General features: G+C 36.5%; 1 protein-coding gene across 3 annotated transcripts in view; it reads left to right on the forward strand.

Annotated features, from left to right (window-relative positions):
• MYCBP2 (MYC binding protein 2) overlaps positions 1-25,962 on the forward strand; it is a 184,362-nt gene that overhangs the window by 65,606 nt on the left and 92,794 nt on the right. For 2 of the 3 annotated variants that reach the window (XM_072353261.1, XM_072353271.1), the window contains exons 18-27: positions 3,995-4,102; positions 10,276-10,395; positions 10,815-10,896; positions 17,034-17,151; positions 19,257-19,461; positions 19,837-19,990; positions 22,049-22,221; positions 23,257-23,382; positions 23,478-23,605; positions 25,356-25,447. In XM_072353261.1, coding sequence (XP_072209362.1) covers positions 3,995-4,102; positions 10,276-10,395; positions 10,815-10,896; positions 17,034-17,151; positions 19,257-19,461; positions 19,837-19,990; positions 22,049-22,221; positions 23,257-23,382; positions 23,478-23,605; positions 25,356-25,447 — 1,306 coding nt within the window. The remainder of the gene's footprint in view (positions 1-3,994; positions 4,103-10,275; positions 10,396-10,814; positions 10,897-17,033; positions 17,152-19,256; positions 19,462-19,836; positions 19,991-22,048; positions 22,222-23,256; positions 23,383-23,477; positions 23,606-25,355; positions 25,448-25,962) is intronic. The other variant, XM_072353253.1, reaches the window with a different exon arrangement.

A 25,962-nucleotide genomic window follows, 5' to 3' on the forward strand; every position in this document is an offset into this window, starting at 1 on the left:
ATTTTTAGTGTTCGTGTAAAGCAGTACTTTCTGAAGCAACTTCTGATTACATAATTGTGTACTGTGTTTCCAGGTAACCTACTAACTTCACTGTATTGGTCTATATCATATAGCCATTTGAAATAATTGATTCCAGTTGTTTGTAATCACAGCCAGCCAAAAAGCAATTGTGTAGGGAGAGATACTAGAAGAAATTAAATATACTTAAATCATATTTAAACAGAAAACTGTGGAAGCTCTGCCTAACTGCTAAGATTGACTAGAATGCAGAAGCACATACATGTATGTAAGATCTTAATTCAATGCCAGACAGAGTTCATTTTGAAAGGCCTGGATCCGTTGAATACACTGGGAGGTACGGGTGAAAGCTAATCTTAATGCTTCTAGTTTGGGATGTTTGATTTGACAGCTGTAGAAAAACTTTCTATAAAATGAATATCATTTACATCTATAGCAACTGATTTAAAATAGCAACACTGAAGTCTTTTAGTGACTCCCATTATGTCTGTAACCTGAGCTACTAAAAATAACAGAGTAATAGGTTATTATTTCTCTTGTAGGTCTACATTAGAGACTTCTAGAAGAGTTTTTCAAATATTTTTCTGCCTTTTTAACAAAATAAAGGCATGGGATGTGTGGCTACAATGTTACACCAGAGTAGTTAATAGTACCTAAACTTTGCTCCCTTTATACAGAAAACCTTGTATGTAAGTAGAAAGCAGATAGGATCTTTGTGAATAGTACTTGTGGTTTGTTTCCCATATTAGTTTGGAGTGGAGGAGGTACTTCACAACTCATGACTGAACATGCAGGCTTCATAATGTAATCAATATGTAGATGTTTCCTATTCTCATTCTCGGTTTGCAGTTATAACATTTTCTTACATGGGTTTGATACAAATAATTAAGAAATTGAGTTCTTCAGCTGATTAAAGGGAATGTGGAGAATATAGGAATATCTAGAAGCAAAGATAAATTCTGCTTTGGTCAGAAGATTCAAACGCTGTTAAAGAGCCATATTGACTAAGGGAACATGGCTTGGCAATTGTAGGCAGCAGTGTGGTAGCTGTATGCTGGAGCTGCCATTATTTAATGCATCCCCAGTATTCTCTGTCTTGCAAATTTCATATAATTGTTTTGCTCACCCTAGCATGCTTCAATGCCTTCTGACCTCCTTTAGTTCTCTTTTTTTTCCTGCCACATCGGCTCATAACACCACAATGCCAAAGAATTCCTTCAGTGATGCATATTGTCCTCTGGGCTGTATGTTATTCAAGTGTTTTCTGGTACTATGGAATATTTTGCCTAAATTATCTGGAGATGATGTTTTCTGTTTGATTATCCGCGAAGACTTAAATGCTTCAACCCACCCTCTTTGCATTTCTTGGATATATATATATATATGTATACATAAAAATTATATATATATATCGATAAATATGTATATATTTGACAAATGTTATCTGAGTTTCACTTTTGTCATCCTATTAGATCCATTCTCTATTTCACAAACTTTTCATTTCATTGGAAACTGAGTATTAAGCAACTCCATATCTTCCATTGCCATCATTTTAAAACTCCAGTCTAGTTTCTCCTGCTATTCATCAAGTTTAGCTCTGTATCTTCTATCCTTCAAACTTTCCTAGCTTTCATAACGTGCCTGTCATTTCTTTTTCCCCTTCCTTGACTCTTCTGCATCTGCATCTCCCCTCCAACTTGGAAAAAGGAAAAATGATAACATTTTTCTGTGAATTTAAGCACTAGGAAGTCAGATGCTAAGCATAGCAAGTGACCTGGCAGAAGGTAATCTTTACAAAAAATGTTAACTGAAAATATGGGGTAGTATTATATACCTGTTAGACAGAAGTCCTGATTAAGAGGAAACTGTGAAACAAACAAACAAACAAAAAAAAAAAAACTAGAAAAAAACCTAGACAATTGAGGGAAGAATCTCTGTGATGGTAAATCAAGTGATGATCCTTGATCATTAGGAGTTAGTTCTTTATTATGAACTGAACCTGTTCTAATTGAACTAGGAGGAAGAGAGTCCACCTAAGCATGGTAGAACTGAAACAAAAATCTGTGCTGTATGTAAAAGCATACACAAATATTGTGGGTTTTTTTGTTTGTTTGTTTGTTTAATATTAGATAGCATGTGTAGGAAACTTAAAGCTAGTAGGAAATGCAGTAGATGATTTTTAAGACACTTAAAGATCTGATGGATCAAAGTGAACAGCAGGAAACTTGAGACAGTGGGCATTAATGGAAAGTTAGCCTAAATTAATTTGTCAATAAAGATTAGCTAAGAAAATACAGTATTGATGATCTTGGGGATGAAGAAAGTGTGCCCGGGTGGCCAAGAAGGCCAACGGCATCCTGGCTTGTATCAAGAATGGTGTGCTGAGCAGGACTAAGGAAGTCCTCCTGCCCCTGTACTCGGCATTGGTGAGGCCTCACCTCGAGTACTGTGTCCAGTTTTGGGCACCTCAGCACAAGAAAGATATGGAGGTACTGGAGCAGGTCCAGAGAAGGGCAACGAGGCTCGTGAAGGGCTTGGAGAATCAGCCCTATGAGGAGAGGCTAAGGAAGCTGGGGCTGTTTAGCCTGAGGAAGAGGAGACTGAGGGGAGACCTTATTGCCGTCTTCCAGTACCTGAAAGGTTCTTACAGTGAGAGTGGGGCAGGTCTCTTCTCACTAGTGACAAGTGACAGGACGAGGGGAAATGGCCTCAAGTTGCGCCAGGGCAAGTTTAGGTTGGATATTAGGAAGAACTTCTTTACAGAAAGGGTAGTTAGGTACTGGAATGGGCTCCCCAGGGAGGTGGTTGAATCGCCATCCCTGGATGTGTTTAAGAGCCGTTTGGATGTGGTACTCAGGGATATGATTTAGCAGAGGTTGGGTTTTTTTTGGTTTTTTTTGGTTTTTTTTTTTTTTTTTTTCTTAGAGATGGGGTACTGGTTAGGCTGCGGTTGGACTTGATGATCTTCAAGGTCTTTTCCAACCTGGATAATTCTATGATTCTATGATTCTAAGAAAGTGCATTTAGTTTTTGAAGTTTCACATAAGACATTCAAAATGTGTTACAAAGCCTGGTTTGGGATTTTGTTGTTTTGTTTTTCTTTTAAAAGTCTTTTTATGGACTGGGTTTGGAGACGAGGAATAGTGGTAGACGTATTAGTTGCTCATGATTTCCACTGAATGTCAGACTACCAGAAGTGGGAGATGCTTCAAAGGAAATTCTTGATGGTAGATTGTTTTAACCTTTAAATCAGACCAGAAAATACAAATTGAAGCAAAAAACTGCTTTCCTGTGATGCGCATAGAATCATCTTCAGCAGTGCTTACATCTTGATTTTTAAATTTGGAGAAAATGTTAAATAAACACATTACTGCTTTCTTCAAATGTGAATGTTCTCTTAAAGATGTGACCTTTATATAGATGGGAAGTAATCAAGAATAAATTGGTAAGATCAGAAAACAATCTTATGATTTGAATAATTTTCTATATGAAACAAATAATTTTGGATTGCTATTTCCTTTATGATAATAAATGAAATTTAAGCGTGATAATGACAAATGGTTATATGGTTGTGCTGTTTATTTTAAATTTAGTGTTAATAGGGTGATATTATTCCAAATTAGCAGTTTTAAAAGTATTATTTTAGAATGTAAGGCATGATAATTAATTTCTAACTCATTAATGACAGTAGTGTGTATTTATTATCATTATGAGTCTGCCTTTCCATTACTTGGAATACAGTTGCATAGTTACTAATTCAGGCTAAGCTGTTACTGTGGGATATTCACTGTTTCTTTCAATAATATCATGGTTTTATTGTCAAGAAGTAATCATTTTATTTTTATTAGGATCTTCTGAATTTAGATAAACAAGTTTATTATATTTTTTTTTCTATTGATTTTAATTTGAATTTTATTTAACACACTGTTTTCATTTTGTGAGCTTTTCTATGCATGTGCAAAATGTTTCTCCTCAGGCCCCCTTGTATTTCCTGGTCCTATTTTTATGAACCATCGAGAACAGGCTCTAGCCAGAATCAGACCCCATCCAGCACAGCTAAAGCATAAGCGGGACAAGCACAAAGGTATTTGGTCTTCCTTATTGGCTAGGGTGGAAAAAGCTGATACTCCCACCTTACCTCTTCCATGCACTCAATCTCTCTTTTCAAAGAAATGCACAAAGTGGCTTCTGCCTTTCTTCTTGTTAGAATTTTGTTACCTGAGGAGAAAGAGAACACATTTATATGTTGAATTTATATGTTGACTTTTTTCTTTCTTTCTTTCTTTCTTTCTTTCTTTCTTTCTTTCTTTCTTTCTTTCTTTCTTTCTTTCTTTCTTTCTTTCTTTCTTTCTTTCTTTCTTTCTTTCTTTCTTTCTTTCTTTCTTTCTTTCTTTCTTTCTTTCTTTCTTTCTTTCTTTCTTTTTTTTTTAAGTTGTAAATGTTTGGTAATCTGCATCTTTGTTTTCCATTCCTTTTTTTTTTTTTTTTTTTTTTTTTTACAGAAAAAAATGTTGTTTTTCTGGGTCTTCTCTCATTTCTGAAGCTTTCTCAGTCCTAAAGTTCTTAAAGTTTGCTGTAAGAACCTTTAATGCCTTCCTATGTCTCAACTGTCACATTTAAAGTTGGTTGGTATTTTTTCATTTTGTTTTTGAACTTGTGCAGTATAACTGGGGTGATTCCTGTAATGTATCAACTCAGGTGTTTTTATTTTTAGCCTAGTTAAACCTTTTTTAATGAAATGAGATATTTGAAATAATATAAATCGCACTTTTTTTTTTTTTTTTTTCAGAATTTAAGAGATGTTTTTGGCATTTCTGACATTTTTGTATGTCTGGAAGGCCAACTTGTAAAAACCAATTTTGAAACATGGACTATATTCAAGTGTTTGTATGTGTCTGTATCTATATGTAAATATGTGTGTACTTATAGACGACTAATATGTATGTAAAATCTAGTTTCCAGACCTTATCTTAAGTAAACAAAGTTCTAAAATGGTGGTGTCCAGAATGTTACTTTTAAAAAACAAAACAAAAAACAAACAAACAACAACAACAAAAAAATAACCAGCTAAATTCTTAAAATGACTTTTCAGTTCAATTAATGGAAATTAGTTATTTGCATTAATGCAAAGAAATTGTATGATGGTTTGAAGCCCTTCTGGATGTGACTTCTTCGTGAATGAGGGTGGTAGGCCTATCTAATTATGAAGATACCAGGTCAGGAAATTATCTCAAGTCTATGTTTGGCAAATGGAAGCAGAATCTGGTTCTTTTTTTTTTTTTTTTGTATATCTTTTCAGTCTACTATTTATAATCCAAACTTCAACTGTTTTCTTTATTTAAAAATATGTATATTAATCCCCCCCCAGTAGAGATTTCATGCTGAAAGATGACACACGCAGAACTGACGGTCCTTAAAAACGTATTTAGTTTCATTGTCCTGTGAAAAACTGAACATGAGCCAGCAGTGCACTCTTGCAGCTTGGAAGGCCAAATGGTATCCTGGGCTCCATCAGAAGAGAGATGGCCATCAGGGACAGGGAGGTGATTGTCCCTCTCTACTCTGCCTTTGTGAGGCACCATCTGGGAGTATTACATCCAGGTCTGGAGTCCCCAGTACAAGAAAGATGTGGAGCTGTTGGAGACAGTCCAGAGGGAGGGCCACAAAGATGATTAGAGGTCTGGAGCACCACTCCTACAAAGACAGGCTAACAGAGCTGGGCTTGTTCAGCCCAGAGAAGAGAAGGCTGTGAGACCAGACCTAATTAATTGCAGCTTTTTAATATTTAAAAAAATATAAAATGGAGGGGAATCAACTTTTTACTTGGGTTCATAGTGATAGGACAAGGAGGAATGGTTTTAAGCTCAAGGAGTGAAGGTTTAGATTGGATGTCAGGGAGAAGTTCTTCACAGAGAGAGTGGTGAGGCACTGGAAGAGGCTGTGGATGCCCCATCCCTGGAGGCATTCAAGGATTGGATGGGACCCTGGACAACCTGATCTAGTACTAGTTCTGGAGGCTGGCAGCCCTGCCTGTGGTAAGGGGATTTGAACTTGATGATCCTTGACGTCCTTTCCAACTCAAGCTATTCTATGATTCTGTGACTCCATGATTCATCATGAATACATCTGTTTTATGGAAAACTTGCCATTGCCATCTACTCATTTCATATTTTTAGAGTATATATCATAGAATCATAGAATTACCCAGGTTGGAAAAGACCTTGAAGATCATCAAGTCCAACCGCAGCCTAACCAGTACCCCATCTCTAAAAAACCTCTGCTAAATCATATCCCTGAGTACCACATCCAAACGGCTCTTAAACACATCCAGGGATGGCGATTCAACCACCTCCCTGGGGAGCCTATTCCAGTACCTAACTACCCTTTCTGTAAAGAAGTTCTTCCTAATATCCAACCTGAACTTGCCCTGGTGCAACTTGAGGCCATTTCCCTTTGTCCTGTCACTTGTCACTAGTGAGAAGAGAGCTGCCCCACTCTCACTGTAAGAACCTTTCAGGTACTGGAAGACGGCAATAAGGTCTCCCCTCAGCCTCCTCTTCCTCAGACTAAACAGCCCCAGCTTCCTTAGCCTCTCCTCGTAGGGCTGATTCTCCAAGCCCTTAATGAGCCCTTCTCTGTACCTGCTCCAGTACTTCCATATCTTTCTTATGCTGAGGTGCCCAAAACTGGACACAGTACTCGAGGTGAGGCCTTACCCATGCCGAGTACAGTGGCAGGATGACTTCCTTAGTCCTGCTCAGCACACCATTCTTGATACAAGCCAGGATGCTGTTGGCCTTCTTGGCCACCCGGGCGCACTGTCGGCTCATGTTCAGCCGTGCATCAATCAGTACCCCCAGGTCCATTTCCTCCACACAGTCCTCCAGCCACTCCGCCCCAAGCCTATAGCGCTGCCTGGGGTTGTTGTGGCCGAAGTGCAGGACTCGGCATTTGGTCTCGTTGAACGTCATCCCATTGACTTCAGCCCAGCTCTCCAGCCTGTTTAGATCCCTCTGTAGGGCCTCGCTATCCCCAGGCAGATCCACACTCCCAGCCAATTTAGTGTCATCTGCGAACTTACTGAGGGTGCACTCAATGCCCTCAGCGAGGTCATCAATAAAGATATTGAAGAGGACAGGCCCCAGCACCGACTCCTGGGGAACACCACTCGTGATCAGTCGCCAGCTGGATTTAACTCCATTTACCACCACTCTCTGAGCCTGGCCCTCCAGCCAGCTCCTTACCCAGCCAAGAGTGTACCCATCCAAGCCACAGGCTGCCAGCTTCTGCAGGAGAATACTGTGGGAGACAGTGTCAAAGGCTTTGCTGAAATATATCAAGATCTTTCTTATTACCGAAACTGGGTATTAAGCATCATCATAAACTTTCTGTTATATATCTGCATTTCTATCGCAAATTCAGATGGAAAGAAATGGATACCACATTCTTTGGTAATTGTGGAGTACTCTGAAACCAAGAAAGAATCTTCTTGTATTTCATTCTCATTTTTCAACAAGGTACCGACTTCTTGTTCTTGTTTCAGCTGAAACAGTACTGATAGCTCACTGATGTTTGGTTTTGCTGAGTGATGGGAGCACTGGCTAGGCTGGGCCAGCTGGCAGGGAAGAACTGCTGCCATAATGGCACAGGGCAGCATATGGGATGGAGCCAGGACAGGCGCATGAATTAGGCCAAGGGTTGTTCTTCCATACCACATGACAGCATGTGGAAGGCCGTAAAAATGTGGGCTCTTGGCCAGAGCTGGCTGCTGCTTGGGGATTAGCTAGATGTCAGTAGGCAGGGGGTGAGATGTTGCATTGCTGGCAGAGCATCTGTTGGTGGGCAGTTCCTTGTTTCTCTTTTTAGTACTTTTTATCTCAACCCACAAGTTCAATTTGTTTCCAATTCTCTTATCCCACTGGGTAGGAAGAGGGTGAGTGAACGGTTGTGTGGCTCTGAGCACTGTGGTTCAACCACAACACTTCCCACTCTGTGTTTCCAGACTCTGGAAACTTCATTTATGGAGGTCGTATGTAGCAAGATTAATTATAGTTAGCAGGAGTCTGTATGTTGAGTGGAAGTTAAAAACAAAGTGAGCTTCTCAAGTCAGTTAAGTTTCATAAGAGTCATGCACTTGACGTTCTACATACCAGTTTTCACTCAACCTCTGTAGCTACCTCTCAGGAGTTCAGTAGACTTAGTTACTATTTTTCTGTGCTTGCTGGACGGATGACTTTTCTTAATTCCTGGAAAATACTGGGAGATTATGCATTTTTTTTTGTTTTGTGATAGTAGTTTTAGCCAAGAGAACTTCCGAGTAAGTTTTGCAGTGGAGAAGATTCTCCTTTGGAACTCAAAAATGCTAACTCAGTGTATCTTTTTCCTTTAAAATAAATTTTCTTCTTTAATAAGGAATTGCAAAATATGTTCCATATGAATGCTATTTTCTCTATGTCTTGCACAAGAATATTTAATATTATGCATAAGGAAACATGCAGATTGTCTAGCTAGTTTCATTGAAGAAATGACATTCTGCCCAACCACGTGCTTATTGGCCATGTGCATTCTCAGCAAATGACCATTCAAGTGCATTTGCACAGGAGCTTATATTTGTTACTACTGTCATCAGTGGTAGAAGGATGAGAAGAGAGAAAGTGCCACAGGTAAACTCCAAGAACATTTCACTTTGCACTATTCCTGTTTGAAAAGCTGGTGTGTAACAAGGAAGCAGTAAGTAAAACTACTTACTGAGCACGTTTTTCTGGTGGCAGTATTAATCCTTAGAATCATCCCATGATTTATAGGTATATAAAGTTTAACACAAAAATAAGCATAGAAAGTTATTAGTACTCTATTAGAACTAGTTCTTTCAAGTATGTGTGCAGTTTCTTTACAGATGCAAAATCTGTGGAGAGTCACTTCTGTACACATTCGTGACTTGAAAATAGGTTGGGTTTTTTTTGCTTTTTTTTAATAGTATATATATGTTAAAATATACATAAGTAGGATTTATGTCACGGAGTTATCTGGGTCCGTGACAAGGGGCAAAAAAACCCAGGAAAAGAAAACAAAGGAGAGAGAGGAAAACTACCTTCCCTCTTTCTTTCAGCTTAGCCCCGACGTGAATCATGGGCTCAATCATCAGTTTGGGAATTATAAATTGACTTCACCTTGGTTGCTTTTAGCAGCAATTGTTTCCCTGTATCAAAATTCTAACAAAGAAGTCAGGATTATCACAGAATCAATAGTTGAATTTCTTGGGTGTAGTTATTTTTCTTCTCTTTCTAGAAAAACTTTTACAGTGTAAGAGGGCTTTGCAAAAGAACAGTAGTTACAGGTGTTTGCCAGCTCACTTCGGTAATGTGTGCAAGTATACTACAGTCATATGATATTTTTCATTATGAAAATGCACTTTCTTTAGAGTTTTTATTGACAGCTTTTTTTTGCAGATATAGATGCTTCAGCAGTGATGAATGTGCTCTCTGTCATGTTTTTTTCTGCTAGTATTATGAAATTAGTTTTCTTTGTTATCCTGTGTCTAATTGTTAGCAGACTTTATTATTGTTTTCTGAAGGAGATTGGCTTTCAGGATGCTTGTAAACAAAACAGTTGTCACTTCTGTACTTTTGTCTGATGCAAGGACTGTTTGACTATAGGAACGAACACACTTCGTTCTTTATGAAAGAAACTGTAGAATGTCTAGGAATGCATCAGGCACAGTAGTAGTGGGAATGTCAGTGGTGTTAGGCATACTGGTCATGTAGTATCAGTGAGTTGCTTATGTAAAAGAGGAGCTATATGGCCAGGTGGGAGTCAAGCAGAGTTGTTAATAAACAGTGAATAAACCAGACTTGGCTATACTTACCTTGTTCAGTTACAGTGCTTTCCATTAATTGATAATATTATTTCCTTGAAGAACAAAAATGGTGGTTATTAAACAAAAATTCTGACGTTATTTCAGTGTCCTATTTTTCTCATTGTTATTGTCTGTTCTTTGGGAGTTTCTGCTTTAGAGGATGTGTTATTTTTCTTTTGTGTGTGTAACTTTGATGCAGCAGATTGTTTAGGAGTAGAGTTTCTGTCACCTTTAACATCTACTTTGATCCTTTGTCTTGAGCTGTTTCTCTCAATATTCTGTGAGTTCCTTCTACCTTACAAATGGCAGTGGGGGGCAGGGGATCTCTTACTATTCTCATCCTTTCTTCTAACATAATGTTTTTAGAAGACACAGGATGTAATTACAAGTTTTGTTTATAGACGGAAGTGGAGAAAGAGGTGAGAAGGATGCAAGCAAAATTACAACGTATCCACCAGGGGCTGTTCGCTTTGACTGTGAGCTGCGAGCTGTACAAGTCAGTTGTGGATTTCACCATTCAGGTAAAAAAAAAAATAAATTTTTTACTGTAGTATAAATTTCTTGTTTGTTTGTTTGTTTTGTTTTGTTTTGTTTTTTTATGTTCTGATACACGTTTTCACTACCTTGCGTTTAATGTTTAATAATGATATACATGGAAGGGTTGGAAAAGGTTGTATCATTTTCTAGCCTTATACGCGGTCTGCTGATAGTGCAAGGGATTAGAAATATAATACAGAATTATATGTAAGCTTTTAAGGAATTGTTGAATCATTTTATAACATCTGCATGGCACACCTCCATGCCTGTAGGGTTACTAGCTGTGATGGATTGTGGAAGATAGTGTTTAGTAGGGATTGATAACTGTTCTGCTCAGAAAAACTAACTGGCACTGATGCATGTTAACATGGATATCTCTAAAAAATATTTTGTTTGTTTCCAGTGATTTTGATGGAGAATGGTGATGTTTACACATTTGGATATGGGCAGCATGGGCAACTTGGACATGGTGATGTTAATTCCAGGTAAGCTGGTGATCACAAGACAAGATTGCGTATTGCTGTGCTGCTGTTTAAAAAGTGGTTACATTGTTCTGTTGCTTCCCAGCTAGGAAGTGGGAAAACTCATATGTTGTCCAAATTAGGTTTATGAACTCTCACTTTGCATTTATTCCCCATAATCCTTCTGGGTAGATAGACTATTAACAGTAACCACACTGTTGTTCTGTGTAGGTCATTTGTTTAATACACGAAGGCTTGTATGCATAGCTTTGATAATTTAACATGCTCTGTTCTCTCCATACCTCTGTGCATACAAGAGAGAATTACACTGAAATATATTTAAGGCTTCTTTATCTCTTGAAAATATTACATATGCAGTAATTCAAATAGTGTGAAGTTGTAAACTTAGGTTAATATGCTTCTCTTATATTACTAGCAGTAATGCACTTATTCTTTTTGTTTGTAATTAATAATAATAAAAAAACCCTACTTTTTGTTTATAATAAATCTTCAAAAGTAAGTCTGTATGTATGAGTCTCTGTTGCACTTTGTATATGCTTACAGCATGAAAGCGACTTGTAGGTTTTTGTGGTCAGTGGAAATAAAAGAAGTCAACTTCTTTTATTTCTTTCAGCTAAGAGTCTGGAGAGCTATTTGACTAACCAGATGCTATTTATCTACTTCAGATATGCTCAGTAACTATAAAATATATTGACTTGATCTCCATTGACTACAGTGAGAACACAGACAACTACATGCAGGTGGCTATAATGGGAAGCTGAATTTTCACCCTTAATATCTCATCTGCACACTCAAGTTGATAACCAGTGTACTACTGTAAAAAGAAATTCAGTAGTGTTGTTCTTTGGTCACAAACATACTGTAGATGGGATTCTGAATAGCAGGAATCATTGAGAATTTATTTCTGTTCAGTAATGCCCAGTATCTTTATGAAAAAGGCGTATAGATTGCAACATCCACGGTCTGTCTTCAGTTCTCTTGTTTTTCTTCTAGTAGTGAAATGACATTGCTTGTACATCTGTTCTTCTAATCTCTTGAGACTTCCAAATAATTTCTTTTGTCAAGTTTCCGGAGAAATCATCTTCATCTTAAAATTTTAGTTGTATTCGTTAGGCAAAGGGAGAGAAGGATGAGGGTTTACTGGAAACATTACTTTGCATTGGTTGCTGTGCCTAATGATATTCTTTAAACTGTTACCCTTACTCAGTCTGCACTGAATTGGTGAATACAGTCTATGTTTCTGACTATGGTAGAGCCTTAACACAGATAAATACTCCTTTTAGTTCCTGGAAATTCATGCATACTTGAAGCTACAGCTACTTTAGTAAGCACTTCAAGTCACTACTAGAATAAGGTTAGATGATCTTTTAAAGACAAAGAGATACAAAAATAAGTAGCATTTCTACTGGTAATTATGTCCCATTTCCAACATCGATTAAATCATTTTGGCTTTTCTGAGGATATCAGGACTATCTGCCCTATCTGTTGGAATTCCAGGCAGTAAACACCACATTTATTGCTTATTTAGACAGAATTTAGATGGAAACTGAATGTATTTCTAGGTGAAATCCTAGAAGAGAACATGAAACATCCTATGTCAAAGGATAGTACCTGTCCAGTTCTAGAAGCTGAGGAGGTACAAGCAGTGACCTTAGTATCATTCTACAGGAGATCCCAGACAGTGTCTGAAAAAAGCCTTGAAGAAACTGGGCATATGTCCTGTGCATGAGAACTGGCTATGAGTACTATATTGCTGTTTAGCACCATCATTCAGATGATGATTTCCTCATTGATGTACTTCTTTTTCCAGCTTTTAAGTAGAGATCACTCCTCTGTCCTCACAGTAAGGGACTCAGAAAAGGAAACAGGGAATCCTTATGCAGAGTTCCACCTCAGTTGGGACGCACTGGTGCTCAGATGGCCAGCTCCAGCCAGGTCAGTGTTATGTCAGTCATGCAGTGTGTCACATTGCCTGTATTGACCTCAGGAAGGCCATCGTCTTCTGAATCTAAGAACTGATAATCTGCTGTGTTTCCAGGAGAGGGAAAAAAAAAAAAAAAAAGAGGACATACTATATAGATAGCGTAGCTAATATATGGGGCCCTTGAAAACAAGAATTGTCAGGACATGTGCAGCAATTGTCATTTTCATCTGAGTCAGCCATCTTCATTACCAGATAATGTAATGTTGTAAGTTTCTGGGCAGCAACTGATGACATATCCTTTCAGAAACTTCCGTCTTGCAGCATAAAGATTAAGTAGTGAGTCTTGTAAATGTTAAACTGTTTTGAATTCTGCACACTTGTCCAGACATATCTTTCTCCTTATTAAGAGGATTCTGAACTCCTGCTTTTGACTGTGGTAAATGCTACAAATTCTTCCTTCCGCGTCAGTAAGAATGAGGCATATTACACACCTTAGAAAGATTTCAGACAACTTTGTATGTTCACAAGCCAACAAAACAGCAGATGAGCAGGATGATGTGATTCTCAATGAAGTTATTACTAGAATTGAAATAGTGTGGAGGAGTAAGCAGCGTGCACAAGGTAGTATTAGGGTTTTTTTCTTCAACTAAAACTTGAGTCACTCACAGATGGATTTTACAGATGCAAATGATCTGGTTCCTGGGAGACTGTTTTTTTCTATATCAGCATACTAGGGTTATTAAACTAATCTGAGTAGACTTTCTGTCATAAAGGCCTGAGCAATAGGTGTTGATGAGATCACTCCATGAAGAATTTAACAGCCTCTTCTGATTCCCTCTTCAAAGTAGTTACTAAATGGGTGAATAGAAAGTCATTGGAAGCAAGAAACACTTTGCGATACCTACTCTTGGTAAAAAAAATGTGCATCTTGTATTTGGGTGAGCAAGGGGCTGTTTCTTGTTGATGCTTCTCTCAAGAAGCTCTGACTTAAACCTTCAGGATCTTTTCATTACTATTCAAACTTGGCCTGCATTTCTTATTCCAGCTGTTGATTTCAGCACTATAACAAGCACATGACATGGAAGTGAAGTTCCAGTAATGAGACCACTGAAAGTAGGACAATACTCATACATCTTCATTTCCAAAGGGTCAACAATAACAAGGCAAAATTAATTGAGCATATCTTCCATGGACAGCCATCTGTGTTCTATTTGTAAACAAAGTATAAAGATTATGCTCTATTAATATTTCCAGAACAAAACATGTTGCATAAGGCTCTGTTTCTAGGTGCCTTGTCTGATTAATTTGCTTCAGTAATGGTGTGCAGGTCTTATTTACATATTTCCACTGAACTCTGTTATGTCTAAAATTTTAAGATCTCCACCTTCTTACCCCTGCACTATCCAGCTGTGCCTGTAGTTGAGTTTTTCTGTTTTCCTTTGACACACTGCACAGCAACAGCCCACGGAGAACCTGAATTTGCAGCACCAAATTCACCAGTCCCAAGTGAAATTCTATTGCACTCCACAGCCATCTCTGGCTGGACAAGTACCATGGACAGCGATTGTTCAAACAGCTACTGTGCGATGTATTTTCAAAGACTAAGTCTGCTGCCAAAAATGCTTACCCTTCAGGAGAAAGGAGGGTTTCAGTATGGGTAGCTGGAATTGTATTTGGGTGTTTTGTGAGATCTTGAGTTACCTGCTGTATGGGTATCTGCTGTTTTTTCACTCTGCAAACTGAAGTTACCCCAAGTGATCTGTCTCAGGTTGCAGTCTATATAGCTGAGCTTGCCTATGTCAAGTGCCTGCATCGTATCCAGAACCACATCTTTCAACACCATCTGAGAAGAATAATTCTCAAATGCAGGAAGTCTACTTGTCAAAACTTTTGCCAGTCTCTCCCAGACTCCTGATTGTCTACATGCAGGTTTTCTGTGTTGAGTTTCCATGGGATAAGAAAATACTCAGTTGTATTGCAGACTTTAAACTCCGTGTAAGTGACTTAAAACTGGTTATTGTATTTTACTATTTTTTCTTTCTTCTATGAAGTGAAAAATATCATTGTTCTCAGGTTTTCCTGTATTTTTGATGTAGTTAAGTGCCTTAGAATTTTCCTGTTCATTTCTGTTATAGATACACCATTTCAAAAGATGAGTTGCCTTAATAAAAGGGCTATATGAGAATAACATGCTAAATGTGCTTATATTAAGTGCTTCCTTACTTTTACTCTGCTGCAACTAAGCAAATTATTGGATTTAGTTACTAGTATAGTTATGATTTTGTGAAATTAGAAAGCCAAAAACTGCTTTCTGGCCATCTGTGCATTGGGATTCACACTTGGAGTAAGACGCAACTCTTATTCCTTGAATTTTTTCATGTCTTCCATACAGTCTACCCATAACCCTCTGAGAATCTTAAGTAATCGTAGGGTTCATACTGCAAGAAAGCTAAAGGAAAACCTGTTGCTTCTGGTCCTTGAATTTTATATGTTCACATTGTATTTCCATACCTACAGCTTTCACAGTGCTAGGTGGAGAAAAGAATGCATCCATGTTTTTGAAAGTTAAAAAAACCTTCCATGGGACTTCTCCCTTCTTACAGGAATGCTTTTGCATTTGTTATTAATTAGATTTTTTTTTTTCTCATTTGGTGCCTTTTTGAGCTTTCTTAAAGATTTTAAAATTGTATTACTGCTGCTAAACTTAGCTCCCTGTATTTGTGTATTGTTTTATTGACATCCAAACCCTCATGCTTTTAGGCCAACAAAGTTTTCTAAATTTACAAATTTTGTGTTGTACAATCTCTAACAAATTCTGTACTGCTTTTCCTTTTCTTCATCTCCATCCACCGCAAGCAAAGTTTTCTGCAAAGGAATTAATTATTTCTGCTACGTGTACATTCTCTCTCTTTCAGATCATTATCCATTCTTCACACTCCTTCTGCATTTCCACATGTCTGCATCTTCCTTTCTCTTAGAATTCACAATGTCTCTCCCTCTTACTTTCTTGACTTTGGTTTTGCCTGCATCTTAGCCAAAAGGGGAACACACAGATAACCCACCTTCTAGCACATCAGCTATGAAACAGTTGCTAGGTAAACATGGGCTGATGATTTTTTTATTCCAGAATAGGACAACCTGTTCTTATTTTAGCTAAACTTGCTTTGGAAATTGTGTGATTAGAAGTAAGTTCATATAGAATTGCTTTTCTCTGGGGCTGAGATTCCCAAACATGGAGTTGGTCCAGAGTCACTTGTTTGTTAAATTCACATTCATTCTAACTGTACAGTACTTTTGATGTGTAGGTAAACATTCATTATGGAGCTCAAATTCGGATACAATTCTTCCAGGCTCCTTTGCATCCATTTTGTTGTGGCTTAGATAAAAATTGCAGTTGTATCTCATAATTCATTCTTTTGTATTTTCTTCTATTTCTACTCTGAGTAATCACTGCTATTTTTCTTTCTTGCTTCTTGCTCGTACTACTGATATTTTTTTTCCCCCTTCATTTTATTGAAATGGGAAATTGATTTTCTTATACCTGACCATATTTGAGAGGCACAAATAGTAGACTTGTCCAGATCTTTCTTCTGCAAAACGGTTTGGAGAGAATTGTTCTTTCTCAAGTCTATGAATTTGTTGAAGATCAGTTTTTTAATGACTTACTCTCCATTAAAAAGTTGCCGGAGGTGGGTAGACTTTCTCTTTGTTTTGTAATTCTCTGTCTCAGGAGGGCCTTATCAGTATTGCTTCTGGTAATTGTACTAGAGTACCAGCCACACGTGGCTTTGATTGCTTCTTAAATAAAACAGTTTTGTTAAGTGCTTAACCAATATCATATCCTCACTACAGAATTTTTTTAATTCTACAATAATTGCTGTATGTTTTATATGCCTGTATGCACATACATATTACTGTAACTACAGTAACATTAATTTAATTCTGCAATAAAATAATATAGGTTAACTGTTTTTATTCCTATGTTTAATTAAAAAGGGTACCTGATCTGGTTCCTTGTATCAAGAGGGCATAAACTTAAATATCCGGTACACTTTTTCAAGATCCTGTTCATTTAATAAGTAATTTGTTGCTTGAATTTTGTACCATGTGGTATGTGAACATAGTGAATATATTAGTTAGCAAAATCCTAGTAGTACTAATATACTAAATGTTGAGTAATCATGTATTGAAACAAAATCATTTTATTTTGATATAGGGGATGTCCTACTTTGGTGCAAGCATTACCAGGTCCTAGTACGCAAGTTACTGCTGGAAGCAACCATACAGCTATTCTCTTAATGGATGGCCAGGTTTTCACATTTGGAAGTTTCTCAGTAAGGAAATTATAATGTTTACTTATGGAAATAAGCTTATTATTATTGTATTGTTTGAAGACTTTTAAAACTGCTTGCTTATACTTGCAAACACAGAACAACTTGTGGATGCTGCATGTTTTTTTATTTATGTCTCATGTTAGAAAACGAGGCCTCTAATGTTAATGTGATTAGAAGAGCATGGTGCCAGTTATTACTGATATTTTTATATTCTATAGCATGTTGCTGTTTAAAATTGAGTTGCTTCATAAGATGAACCAGTTTTCTCAAACTCTTTATTGTTACAAGGTCCATTGCAAAAAAAAAGCTTTTGTATATTTTATTACCTGAATTAGTTAGAAAAATATCAGGGTCATCTTTTCTTCCACAGAAATGACAATGAGTTTCATTTAAGGAAAAAGCTATGGCTCAGTATGGCACAGCATAACTCTGGTACTTTTCTTTCTTATGCACCTGGCATGTACTGTTCATGTCCATTGGAATCATCGTGTGTATTCACTGAATAAGCATGTCAGCTTTGTTTAATTCCCCTTCATCTTGACTTCAGATCTTTGTCTCCTTGTCCTTGCAAATGTTCCCTCACTACAGTCTCTCAAGGGTCATTGTTGGTGCTTTTCTCCTAATGTCCTTTTGATAACAACTGGAGTATAGACATTGAGTTTTTGTTTGTTTAGAACTATTTACTGGCTAATGCAACAGAAATGGCATATATTGAAAACTGCCGTTTAAAAAAAAAAAAAAAAGAAAAATGTGAAGACTTAAATTTTGGAGTTGAAAATAACTGTGCCTTAAAATGGAACTTAAATTAGGTAATATTTCTTAGTTTTCAGCCTCTGCATTATGGCTTTTGTCTTTGTCATAAGTGACTTCGGCACTTAAAAAATTTAAGGTTTCGCTACTCCTGAAAAGCCAAATTCACTTTGAGAAATAGAATTTAAAGACCTGTCAATAAATAAATAAATAATCAGTGACCTGGAAACAAACAAACAAAAAGCTTTGAGGCCGCATTTAGACTGCTTGTTGTATGTCTGCGCTTTCTGCTGCAGTGCTTGAAAATTCACTGAGAGACATATAAACTCAGGAAGCTCAAGCAGCACATTACTCATAAATGTCTTCACTAATTTTGCTTGTATATAGATTGATGTATTCTCTTGTAGCACATAGTTCCTGTATCAAATGAAAAATTGATAACAATTTCTAAGTAGGTAAAAATTGAGAGAAATGGAAGCAAAAGATTTTTTTTCAATGATGATATTTTCAAGAAATGGTTTAAAAAATAATAAGCTATGTTTCAACATTTTATTTATTCGTTTGGTTTTAGTTATGACTGAAGGGTAAGCAGCAGTAGAAATAAGACATGTACAGCCCAACTTTTTCATCTAAACAAGTACATCTACTTAGAAGGATCAACAATAGTACCAATACAATCATTTTATTATAGAAATAATGTACTGAAAATGAACTTACTAGTTAAGACTGTATTCATTTGACATGTAAATAAGCAGGAAAAAAAGCATTAGTAATATGTATCAAAGCATCTGTATTCATTAGAGAGTGTTGTGATGCTGGAACAGATTGCACAGAGGAGCTGTGAATGCCCCATCCCTCACTCAGCGCCAGACTGGATGGGGGCCCTGGGCAGCCTGATCTAGTTTGTGGCATCCTTGCCTACAGCAGGACATTGTAGCTGGATGATCCTTATTCTTCCTTCCAACCCAAGCCATTCTGTGACTACAAACTGCATTGTATATGTTTAATATAACAAACACAGTTGTTTTTTGTTGTTTGACTTTGACAAATTTCTGATGTTTCTTAGGTAAACAGTACATTCACTTCAAAAATAACACAATTTTTTAAAGTGGACAAAACTTCTGGTCTTAAATGATTGTCCTCTCATTAAATAACTGAAAAACTTAACTGAAAAGGGAGGAAAGCACTTGTCAAAAACTTCTACTTAAATGTATAGAGCTTTTCTTAGTCATTTTCTGAAGGTACTTTTTCAGTAAGCTCTTTCCAGATGGCTCACAGTTTTTGTGCTGAAGATGTCTGACTTGTTTATCTTTGAGATTCACTATTAAGTACTAATTTTTGCATTTTCTCTATAGAAAGGTCAGCTTGGTAGACCAATTCTGGATATGCCCTACTGGAATGCAAAACCAGCACCTATGCCTAATATTGGTTCTAAATATGGACGCAAAGCAACATGGATTGGAGCAAGTGGAGACCAGACTTTCCTCCGGATTGATGAAGCTCTAATTAATTCTCACGTGCTTGCTACATCAGAGATATTTGCAAGCAGACATATAATAGGCAAGAACTCTCCTAGAATATTTTATTATGCTTACAGAATTTTCAGAGAAAGATCTTTTTCAGTCATGCAAACAGTAGATGAGTAACAAAATGAGAAAGTGAATGAAGGGAATTAAAATATTGTTATCTTCTACTTATAATGCAAGTGGTGATGCTAGCTCCTTTAGATAATTAATTTTATAAGAATGAAGAATGTAAAAGTCTGGATTTTTTTGCACTTCATCGATTTTCTTGCAATCTTACTGTGGTTTCATTTTTTGCTGTTAGCAGTATTTCTTCTCCACTACTGTGTGTGTTAATGCTTCGTGCACAGAATGTGACATGCAATTAGTGGAGTCTTTTTTTTCTTTTTTCTCCTTGTGCTCCCTGATCTAGGTTTGGTGCCAGCTTCAATATCAGAACCTCCTCCTTTTAAGTGTCTTCTGATAAACAAAGTAGATGGCAGTTGCAAAACATTCAATGATTCTGAGCAAGAAGACCTTCAAGGTTCCGGTGTCTGTCTGGATCCTGTCTATGATGTTATTTGGAGGCAAGTATGACTCTAAAAGTCATAATGCAATAGTGCTTTAAAAAGTATTTTGGAAGGCCAGAAATTTGATGATGTTCATTTACTTAGTAAACAAAAAGCAATTTTTATTCCTTCATGTATCTTATTTTGCTTTTTTTGGATGATACGTTCAACAAAGTTCGAAAGAAATTCTTATTTGAATTTTTCAATTTCTATTCTTTTTTGCATCATTTTCATTGAAATATCATGGGGACCCCAACCTACTCATTTTCTGTTTTTATTCTTCCCTGGATTTCCTCCATCTGACTCTCAGTTGACTAATTTCTTGACATCACAGCTTCCACAGAATTTCATCTTAGCTCTCATCTTAAGCGTTTGTGATTAATACTTAAATGGGAGAAAGGGTAGAGTAATGGTATTCTTTTTTACCTCTGACACTTTGAGAGGTCAGAACAAAGATACTTACTTGAATAGATACCTTAGGCATTCAAGTTATGGTTGTCTTTGGGAGTGGTTGCATTCAGTGGACTCTTTCAGTGGGTGCAGATCATAAACACTTGTTTCAAAACATAATCATAATCTCAAATACTTCTATAAAAACTTGTTTTAAAACTATGTTAGCCAACATTTGGGAGATAGAGTTGAACTGTTTCCTGTGTGCAAGTTGTGGATGATGTTTAGACTCACTGGAAAACTTGGCAAGACAGAATAGTCTCTTAAAGTTTGAGGAGAGCAGGGAACTAGCTAATCTGCACTATCTGGAGAAGATACTGTCTTTTAATTATCCAGGGTAAAGACCACAGCACTGTCACTTTAAAATATTTTTTTCTTTATGTCTAATCTAATCTATCCTAAATCTAACCTAAATCTACCTTCTTTAAGCTGGAAACAATTTACTCTTGTTCGATCACTGCAGACCCTGCTAAAGAGTCTGTTCCCTTCTTTCCTGTAGTTTCCCTTTAGATAATGAAAGGCCACTCTCAGGTCATCTCACAGCCTTCTCTTCTCCACGCTCAACAGCCCCAGCTCTTTCAGCCTGTGGTCATAGGAGCAGTATTTCATTCCATGGATCATTTTTGTGGCCCTTCTCTGGACATGCTCCAGGAGGTCTGTGTCTCTTGTGTAGTGAAGAGTCCACATCTGGAAGAGTAGAGGGCATCATCATCAGATTAGAGGGGCAGGATCACCTCTCTTGACCTGCTGGCCACGCTTCTTTTGATGCAGCCATGGATACAGTCGACCTTTTGGGCTTTGAGGGCACATTGCTGGTTCACGTTCAGTTTCCCATCCACCAGTAGCTTTAGAGTCTTTTTTGTCAGGGCTGCACGCAGACCTTTCATCCCTCATTTTGTATTGGTAGTGTGTGTTGCCTCAACCCAGGTGCAAGAATACATGTGGTATCCTGTAATGTCTTTAAAACTATTTCTTTCTCGGTTGCTTAGACCATTTTAGCTCCTTCTGCATTTTAGGTGCAATGTAACAAGTCAAAATATATTTTCCTCTCATACATCAGCCTGTGTCTTCTGTTTTTTCCTTTTACATACTGATATCAAAGATATCATTTTCTGCATGTCAATCTATAGAATGAAAAGTCTTTGTATTCCCTATTTATGCTGCCATTCAATAATCCTGTAAAAACTTGCAGTGTGATGTTACTCACTTAAACAGTCCAAAGTATGTTGGATTTCTCAAGATTTTTTTGAACTTACTAAAAAGAGAGTACCTTTGTAGTTGTTACCTTTATCATTCTTGGGTACATCTACCCCTATGTGTAAAGTTCTTTGCTAATCAATTAATGTTGCTTAATAGACTAGACCATTTTAATATTTATGAGGATTAAAAAATGTCTGTGTTCTGATATCTGTAAACACATAATGTGATTGTTCGTCTTAAAGCACAGTAAGAATTTTATGTCTCTCCATTTGCTGGTGTGTTAAGCTAGTAAAGTTTATATGTATTTGATGTAAATGATGTAAAAGAGCATGTGGAAGCAGATCTACTTTTCATGTTAAGTAGGTTATAAAGTTTAATTATCAGTTAGTTTTTAAGAAGATTTTACTCTGTTTTGTCTTATTCCAGGTTTCGACCAAATGCTAGGGAATTGTGGAGTTACAATGCTGTAGTTGCGGATTCCAGACTTCCCTCAGCTCCAGACATGCAATCCCGGTGTAGTATTTTGAGTCCAGAACTTGCTCTTCCAACAGGTTCCAAAGCTCTAACCACCAGATCTCATGCAGCTTTGCACATTCTAGGTACACATTTATAATTGATGAGTCAAAGGCTTAGATGAAGTAGAACCATTACTTAATGTGTAAATGAATTGTAGTCTGGCAGTTTTTTTACTTCAGTTGGACTTTTTTAATCTTTCACCATCGCTCTTAACACAATCAGCCTAACATTCATTATTTTTAAAGAAAATAATTATCTCTTGCCATCTTAATGGTATTAGATGATTTTAGAGTTGTGATGGAAATTGCTACTAGAAGTAAGGAGAATAAAGTGGAAGAGCTTCCTAGGTTAATATTTGGATGTTGCAGTATAAAATCAATATGGTTAGGTTAATTTACCATCTCCAAAGGATAGGAAAAAATGTGCAGTTTTCTGCACCCTTACATACGCAGCTATTAAATAAATTGAATGTTTGTTATTGGAATTTACTTTTTGTAGCTTTGTACATGAAGATGTAAGAGTAACATAATTTATTTTTATAGTCTAGAATAGCTTACCAAAATGAATGATAATCCAGCAGTGTTCATGTATAAGTCGGCCACCTGCAACTTAGTGGTGTTTCAAAGCATAGCTTTGAAAATGATTTTGCATTACTTTCATAGTGGTTGTAGTGAATTGTGTTAGAACAGTGTTACTTGTGTTTGAGTCAGAATAAGGTCTCTTAGGTAGCCATGTAAAATTAGCTTTTTATGAGGGCACTCAAATCTGCCATTTTTAAGTTGCTACATCAACTTTTGGGGAATAAAAGTAAAACAAGTAATTAAAAAATGAGAGTGTTGTTAGAAAATTACTTACAATTACATTCATGTTTCTTGAGTATTCTAATAAAAGAATATGAAAAAATTAAATGAAGTCCATCTTATACAATATTTTTAGATTCAGTAGCAGTGACCCCTAACCTAATCAAAGTGAAAACAATATTCTGTAGTAGCCTCTGTGTGGCTTAGGTACAAAGTAGTTAGTTGCTGTGATCTTTTTAGCTAGTTTTAATTTCCATTTCACTGATTGCAATCAACAATAATAAGTTTTGAGCATTTCTTGGTTTTGCCTTCTTGTAGGTTGTCTTGATACTTTGGCTGCTATGCAGGACTTAAAAATGGGTATAGCAAATACAGAAGAAGAGACTCAAGCAGTAATGAAAGTTTATTCTAAAGAAGACTACAGTGTTGTTAACAGATTTGAAAGTACGTACGCAATAACATTTTATGGCATAAATTAATAAAAGACTGGGACAGGTTAACAGTATGTTTAATCCTTTTTTTTTTTTTTTTTTCTTTAGGTCATGGAGGAGGCTGGGGTTATTCAGCCCACTCAGTAGAAGCTATCCGTTTCTGTGCTGATACAGATATTTTGTTAGGTGGCCTTGGTCTTTTTGGAGGGAGGGGTGAATACACTGCTAAAATAAAGGTAAGGTTTTATGTTTTTTTTTTAAACAATTTTTTTGTCTTGTTACTTTAGCAATGCCACCTGGAAACATCATTCATTGTATTTCTTGATAAATTAGTGCTTTACTGTATATTAAAAGCATTAGTTATACAACTGGAAGCAGGTTTCTTAGTGAGAAGTAATGAAATTTATGCAGGTCAGATGGATGAGGTAAAGAAATTACTATTTTTAGTTGTCAAAAGATATGGCTTATTCTTAATTTCACTAAATGCTATGCCATTTTATTGGTACCAGGAGCTGATACGGCTGTAGGTAGAATGGTTCTGTGATCTACGTTCCCAAAGCTCAGAAAATTTGCAGAAATTTTGTGTTGGCTGAGTAGAAACTCATACTGTATCAGGATGCATGGGAAACTGCCTCTCAAAAACAAAATAATGCTTTTTTGGTAGCTGGAATTCCTTTGGTACTGGCTGAACTGTTGCTTCTCCCCGTTTCTTTGCCGTTTCCTTCTCAGACTGATCTCAGGATTCTTAGCTGGGTTTTTTCAATTGAGAGGAAAGTGGCACTAAACATGCTTAATTTTTTATTTGTGCCATACAAAGATGGTTAGGGCGGAAGCATGTGTACTGATTTAAACAGTGAAATAAATCTGGCTTTGAATAAAGAAATTCATGTAAAGACAGTGTGATTAGTAGAGTCTTATTTCTGATAAATTCCCTGCATTTAATAGGAATTTCAGAAATGCCTTGAAAAATGTTTTAAAGGAAAGAGCTTATAGCTGTATGAGATATATGTAAAGTCTGTACTCAAGCAATGTTACTGTTATCATTTGTTTGTCATATAGCGGGTTATTGAATTTTCTGTTTTCAGATGATGGGGCTGCTTATTGTTACAGTTTGTTTTAGGGAAATTAATTGTTAGTATGTGGTTAGCAGTAACATGCATAAGACAACTGGATGTCTTAAGAAAATAACTGTAATTTATTCTAATTTGTGTTTATTCTAATACAATCACTGAGAATTGCAAATGACTGTGGAAAGCAAAGAAAGTTGGCAAAACAAGTCATTATACTAAGGTTTAAATACTAAAGGTAGTAACCCTGTCAGACCAGTCTTGTATTATTTGTTCAATTTTTTTCTTGTTGTTAGCTTATGGCCAAGATAAGATTTTCCAGATTTTCCAGTTCTACTACAGTTAGTTGCATATTAAATAGGGGCTTAAAGAAGTGATTTTTGACTGAGTAAGAAGCCCATGTTCTTTTGCAAAAGGTATCTTTTTTTTTTTTTTCATGCCCATGGGCTGTTTATGGCATTATTTACTTAATGATAGCCAACCTACCCCTTTCCAGAGGAACTGAATGTGTCTCCAGTGTGTGTCACTCCATGATAAAAAAACAAACAAACAAACAACCTGTATCATTTTTGCCATTTTTTAGGTGCTCTGTATTCAGCCTGTCTGCAAGATTTAGGGATTTTCTACACTTAAAATCAGAATATATATAGACATGAGGCTGGGAAGACAGTGTGAATTGCTGTTTTTTAATAGTTCGTGTCATTACAAAATCATGAGTTTTTAGTTGCGAATTTGCCTGTCAGTGGTAGAAATGAGCAATTGCTTTTGGGAAGGGAAAAAGGATAGTAGTAGACAGTTTACAGAATAACAGACAAGAAGTGACTTATTATTAGCTTTCTAACAGCTGAGAATTAAATAATATACATTTATTTGTTTGTTTGCTTGTTTTTAATATATATATTTTTTGTTACTCTACCAGTTGTTTGAATTGGGTCCAGATGGGGGAGACCATGAGACTGATGGTGACCTTCTTGCTGAAACAGATGTCTTAGCATATGATTGTGCTGCTAGGTAAGCTGTTTCTTTACTTCCTTTAACCTATTTGTTTATTTGTTTTTCCTTCATACCATTTTAAAAATCATTTAAATGTTGGCTGAGATTATCAACTTTATTAGCACTTGTAGCCCAGAAACTAAAACTTGTAACCAGCACACTTTTTTTTGCTTAATTCTAAATAGCAAAATGTCAAATACCTCACTGAGATAAAATGTTGCAGCAGCTCTTTTACATACTCATATTAAAACATACGAATGGGTATTAGTATTAAACAACTTAGCATTACACTTTCTGCAATAAAGAATTATCATAACCAAAACAGAGGTTATTATGCTTGAGATCATTTGGAAAGAAGCAGTTATTGCTTTAAAGTTTTTGTGCTTATGGAATGGGTTTACTTTTGCTTAGCCTGCGTTTACATTCTGTGATATGAAAGAATTTGTCACTGAAATCATCCATAGCTAATTTTTTCTTATGAATCACGATTCCCTGAATAGATATTTTAATGCTTTCTTAAGTGTTCATACCTG

The sequence above is a fragment of the Excalfactoria chinensis genome, chromosome 1 (genome assembly GCF_039878825.1).
Source record: "Excalfactoria chinensis isolate bCotChi1 chromosome 1, bCotChi1.hap2, whole genome shotgun sequence".
NCBI classification, from domain to species: domain Eukaryota; kingdom Metazoa; phylum Chordata; class Aves; order Galliformes; family Phasianidae; genus Excalfactoria; species Excalfactoria chinensis.